The sequence below is a fragment of the Mercenaria mercenaria genome, chromosome 9 (assembly GCF_021730395.1).
Source record: "Mercenaria mercenaria strain notata chromosome 9, MADL_Memer_1, whole genome shotgun sequence".
NCBI classification, from domain to species: Eukaryota; Metazoa; Mollusca; class Bivalvia; order Venerida; family Veneridae; genus Mercenaria; species Mercenaria mercenaria.
This window is the reverse complement of record NC_069369.1, coordinates 80,435,960-80,441,959: the sequence shown is the minus strand read 5'-3', so window position 1 is coordinate 80,441,959 and position 6,000 is coordinate 80,435,960. Positions and strand designations below refer to the sequence as shown.

General features: G+C 34.3%; 1 protein-coding gene across 1 annotated transcript in view; it reads left to right on the top strand.

Annotated features, from left to right (window-relative positions):
- The first annotated feature begins 1,422 nt into the window (after positions 1 to 1,422).
- LOC123547578 (E3 SUMO-protein ligase RanBP2-like) overlaps positions 1,423 to 6,000 on the top strand; it is a 61,392-nt gene continuing 56,814 nt past the window's right edge. Inside the window, exons 1-2 of the mRNA XM_053551846.1 lie at positions 1,423 to 1,588; positions 5,315 to 5,382. Coding sequence (XP_053407821.1) covers positions 1,517 to 1,588; positions 5,315 to 5,382 — 140 coding nt within the window. The 5' untranslated portion in view covers positions 1,423 to 1,516. The remainder of the gene's footprint in view (positions 1,589 to 5,314; positions 5,383 to 6,000) is intronic.

Sequence of the window (6,000 nt, the reverse complement as noted above, 5' to 3'; positions counted from 1 at the left end):
CCAGGCTTTCCCAAAGAGAAATGTGGCTCAGTTTAAACCTTGGTATTGAATGCATATAGTAAATAGTCCTATAAATCCTGAAAGGATCGTTCAATTAACTAACATAACATGTTAAACCTACAACTATGAAAGTTTAAACAATACACAACTGATAAGCGCTTCCAGTCAGCAATATTGTCCATGTTGTAGAATACATATAGAAATCTAGATCTACTGGTAACTTACTATAAATCATTCTCTTTCTACGCAGGTATCTAGTATTGATAATAGTATTGTAATTAAGTATTAATTGAAATCTTCTGCAAAACTTCATAATTTAATGACTTTCCATATCCAGTTGGTAAATTTTAAATTACTAATGTAGAGCTATGTCCATCAAATATTTTTCTAACACATTCAACTTGTTTGGGTTTAAGGATACTCAGTTGTGTGTTACTTTCTTTATTAATGCAAAACAATGCATCTTTTTCTTACATAAATATCTAATGTTTTTGTAAATTCCATCTAGAAGCCGACAAAAAGAAAAGATCTAAAATAAAAGAAAGCTCTGTGTGACGTTTACATCGATATATACATTCAGCCAATCAGCGATTGCTATCTTTCACTAATTTTATACCTGGCGCGTCATAGTTCTTGGGTTATAACAGTCGTTAATATGTAGTATTTAAACGCGTGGAAGAGTCTACTAGAAATTTCAAAAACGTTGTCCGGGTTGTCCTAAAAACGTAGTCCGGGTTGTCCCTAATAATGTCTGGGTTGTCCCTGATTCGCAATCTGCATATTTATATGTCTGTTAAACTGGGGGACCCCAAGAATTGATTAAACGCCTCCCTGCTATAATCAGAAATGACTGTTGAACAGTATACCATAAAGGCATACAGACACTAAATAGAAAAATGGCGTGAAAAAAATGGTAGTCGCATAATGGCGGACACAAATAGTCCTCAGTTTTTTTTTGCTCTGTAGAGCTATTTTCCTTATTTTCTTTGCATTTTTTTTACTAAAATCACATGGCAGGTCTATGACTGACATGTAGGTAGCATTTTCATAATGAAATAACAACATGACAAATTTTTTCATGGAAACTTAGATCATACACCACTAGTATAATTTGGGGTCTCATTTTTTAGCTGATTTTGCAGTTTGTGTGTTTGACTGAAATTATTTTTCTTGCATCAAACATGACCCCTACTTTTCTTTTGATTTTTCTTTAGCACTAACAATATTCTTCAAGAAAATGTAGGTTACAGACATTTAAAGTGTGTGCTGCGGCCATTGGAAATAGGTCAATTTTATATAGAATAAAGAACAAAAACTATTTAGTGTGTTATTATAACCTAGACTAGATCTAGTCCCAAGCATACCCACACTGACAGTGCGGTTGTAAATTTTATGCTACCTAAACATTGTCGTAAAACTAAATCGAATCCACTTGTGGTAGTTCATTACCGGCGATTTGCGATTTTGTAATTTTCAAAAAATTGAAAGTAGATTTGTGATGAATGAAAACTGAAACATGTTTAAAACAAAACGGGATGTTGACAGGCATGTCTCGCACATACTTAACAGGATCAGAGAGGAAAAAGAGGTTGATAAATTGAAATTCATGTTTTTGCGCACTTTCTTTTTCCAAACATAAATTTTCACAAGTTCTTAGCTAAAAAAATTCAGCTCAGAGATGTTTATATGCTGTTACGGATCTCTGAGCTGAAACGAATCCCGTACTGGTACTGATGATAAACCCGAACAGAAAATGAGGTTTTTTACTTGTAACTTTTTTATTTTTGCAAATTGAAATCAATGGTTGGTATCAAAATAAAGCTTAACATTTGCTGAAAACTTTACCTAATTCAAATTTTATATTTAGTAAGCAATTTAATCATGCCTGAAAGTGACCGTCTTTTTGACGGACCATGACAGGTGAACGTTTATTGCAAAGAATTTTGAAATCATGTCGTAGATTTATTTTAGAAAATGCCTATGAAAAACTGCCAATAAACAAGCATATATCGTCGGTAAAAAATAACTTTTATCATAAATATACTCCAGTAGAAGTTAGAAATTGTTATTTAAAAAAAAATTAATATTGAAATATTTACCTATGTAAATATATTTGAAGATCATTATTTTATAAAACATTGGGAAACACTCGAAACATTTAAACTGTACATAATTATAATGGGGGCCCCGATAATGGTATTACATCGCATATTGAAAAGTAAAAATTGACTGTCCAAATTGCAGAACTGACATGTATGAAACGGTATAAAATGACACTTGTCAAACGGAATACACGACAGAAAGTGTCTTATCATTATAGCAGTCGAATAAACATCGTTAATATTGTGTAAAAGGTGTAACATGTCGGTAAAATTAAATTTTCAAGCCAAGTAAATGACATAACTACCATTCTTCTAGATAACCGGTACCATCTTGCGCGTAATGTCGTCTGCCTTAAATTATTTTTGCATTGTTTACTTTGAGTGTTTTTAAGCTGAAAAGCATCATACTTACATAGATAACTACACTCAAAATACAGCCCTGGTTGGACATAAATCAAAGTTTTATGTAAATTGCAAAGTATTCGGTAGAGTTCATTTCTCGCGTAAAAAATCATGTGCATCAGCTTTCATGTTTGCAACCATTTGGTGCAAATTATATTTTGTAAGCTTGAAATAAAATTAATGCAATCATAAAATGTCAATCCACTGTGTATTTGACACCTTTGAAGTAGTGACACATGTCAGAATATTAAAAGAAGCAAAGGCACTTAAGCGTGACGTAATTGTCGAATAAATTGTAGCGATGCGGATGGTATAATAGCACAGCGGCTTTGTTTGATCTTAAAGTCAAAACAACGCGCTGAAAAAAACTTTACAGTCGGCAGTTAAAATTTACGGTTGGTTGGGCCACCAGAAACACAGCTATTTTTTTTATGCCTCCGAAGAGAGGCATATTAGTTTTCAACTGTCTAACCGTTCATTAGTTCGTTCATTCGTCACAACGTTAACTTTTTGCATGAAGGCACTTTACTCGCGAACCACTGCACCCAGGACCTTCAGACTTCACATGCTGATAGTACTTATTGAGTACACGACCCCTACTGACTTTGGGGTCACCAGGTCAAAGGTCAAGGCGCTGCGGGGGCATTTGTCACCATTAGTGACAGCTCTTGTTGGATTTGGAAATTGGTTCAGATTTCGTGCAAGTCCATGTTTTGTCAAAACTATTTGACATGTGACTTTGAAACTTTGAACACTTGTTTATCGTCATGATTCCCATCTGTAGGCAAGAGTATATAACTCTGTCAACTATATCGGCTGAATTATGGCCCTTTTCGGACTTGGAAATCAGTTAAATTTTTCATACCAGTCGATATTTTGCTTATCCTGTTTATCATATGGCAATGAAACTTTGACCACTTGTATACCGTCATAGTCTACATATGTTGGCAAGACTTCATAACTAGGACAAGGACTTTAGCTCAGTTTTGGCCCTTTTTTGACATAGAAATTAGTTAAGTTTCGCATACCATTCCGTATTTTGTCTGAACTGTTTTATATATGGCTTTGAAACTTTGAACACTTGCTTACCATCATGGACACACATTGCCATATAGTGCAAGACTTATCCAAATCCACAAATGCAGGTACATTGTTTGTCTTTTCCATTTTTTTTCTTTTGTCTGAAAATCCCTGGTAATATTTTGACCCTATACTTTTATCAGTTCTTCGAAAAGTCGAGCGTGTTGTCAACAGACAGCTCTTGTTATCTAGTTTACTAAGTCATCGCTGAGATTAAATATCACACCATTTAATTGAAACTTTGAAAATGCTAAACTGTTGCATTAATTTTGACGAAGCAGGATACACGGATATTTTGAAACTAGGTACATTCTGATTTTATTGGGGTACATTTTGTCTTTTCCATATCAATATTTTTGGTATGGGTAAGTTTATATCTACACACCTGAAGGAATGTAATTTTCAGAAAATTGGACAAGGCCTTAGTTGTTTTTATTTGTTTAAACTGATATTACAAACCTAGAAATGTCTTGGATATTCTGAACCAATGTGTGTGTGCACATGAGATGTTTTTTCATGTGGAATTTTATATAGTCTGGTCTTTAAAAGAGTTACCCAGGTGTCGGCGTCTGCTTCACACCTTGGTTAAGACTTTGCATGTAAGTATGTATAGCTATCATTTAAAAGCATATAGCTTTGAAACTTGTTTTTTCTGTTTCTAGGTCAATCTCCAACCTCACTATGTCAAGTCCCAAAACTCTGATGTGTTTTTGGCAAATTATGCCCCCTTTTGGACTTAAAAGTTTTGATTGCAAGTTACTATCTCCAAAACTAATGCAGATATTGAAATTAAACTTAACATGTGTCTCCGGGTTATAAAACTAAGTGAAAGCATCAAGTCCTACAACTCTTGACATGCATTATGGCCAAATTATGCCCCCTTTTGGACAAAGAAAATCCTGGTTAAAGTTTTGCATGCAAGTTACTATCTCAAAATCTCAAAAACTAATGCAAAGATTGAATTGAAACTAGGTCCAGGGGTGTAAAAAAAAATTTCATACCACTCGCCCTGCAGGACTAGTAGCCAGTAATATCTACTCGCCATTAGTGAACAGCCACTCACCCTAATAATTGACACTTTTAATACTGTCACTTTTATGAAAGGAGTATTATGTACAATAGTAAATTAGATATTACAATAGGTCGCACATGCTTGTGGAATGGAAAATTACCGGCATGACGTTTTGACAGCTTTACGATTCGCGGGTAAATTCCAGTCAATCCAGGTAGCGACTGAACCATCTCAAAGTTTGTTGACGTTTTGGAGATGTCATTTCTGAACTTTGGTAAAGTAAGCACGTAAAGAACCACTCGCCCGATCGGTCGAGTATACAGCGAGGTCCACTCGTCCTACTCAGACTTTAACTTGCAAATGCGAGCGGGCGAGTGGAATTTTACACCCCTGAGGTCATAGCATCAAGTCCCATAACTCTGACATGTATTTTGTAAAATTATGTCCCCTTTTGAACTTAAAAAGTTTGCATGCAAGTTACTTCAAAACGAATGCAGATACTGGATTGAAACTCTGTAGATATTTTGACATTTTGAGTAATATTTTTGCTTCTGTCAATTTGAATAGCCAAGCATTGGCTGTCTTATGGACAGCTCTTGTTATTTAGTAAGCCTATTTCAAAATTCGAACTGATATATGGTTTTATAACATTTCTTTCAAGTTTAAACATACTCTGCTTTTTCAAGAGAACTGAGTTGTGATCTTTGTACCATTACAGAGAAATTCCAGAGGATACCAGTTTGCAAAACTATACTACGATGTTGCTGATTTTGAGTCAGGGAAAAGGTAAGGTTACAATTTTAGCATTGACATTAATTCTGAAAGATATTTATGATTTGAAAAATGCTGGTATTTTAAGGAATATGAACATTAGAAATATTAAAACAGGGATTGCAGAGACCTTGAAACATCCTTGGGTTTGATGTTAGTCCTTGAAACTGCTTAAAACTTACTCAAACTGCAAATTGCCTGAAAAGGTACTTGAATTGTTAAAAATACTGGTTGAGTTTCATTCAAAACTCTGAAAAAAAGTTTCATCAGCAACTCTAAATCTACAGAAAGTTGATAATGTTGTAATTTGTACCCAGACCATGTTAACAGTTGGATTATATACATTTAACAGTAAATGATGAGTAAAGCTTCTTTAGAATAGTTGAAAATTGTTGTTCAGACTGTGATTTCAGAATGTTATTTTGAGAAAAATAGTCCTTGAAAAAGTGAAAATAGTTCTTGAAAAGTTCTTATCTGTTTCCTTCAGCAAGTTTCTAGACTGTCAACTATCAATAAAATAAGGTGAATCATGCATTACTATTATAAATTTATGAAAACCAACATACCGTATTTTCCCGAATTAAGGCCCCCCTCTAATTAACGCCCCCCACCCATTTTGGAGGGGAAAAAAGT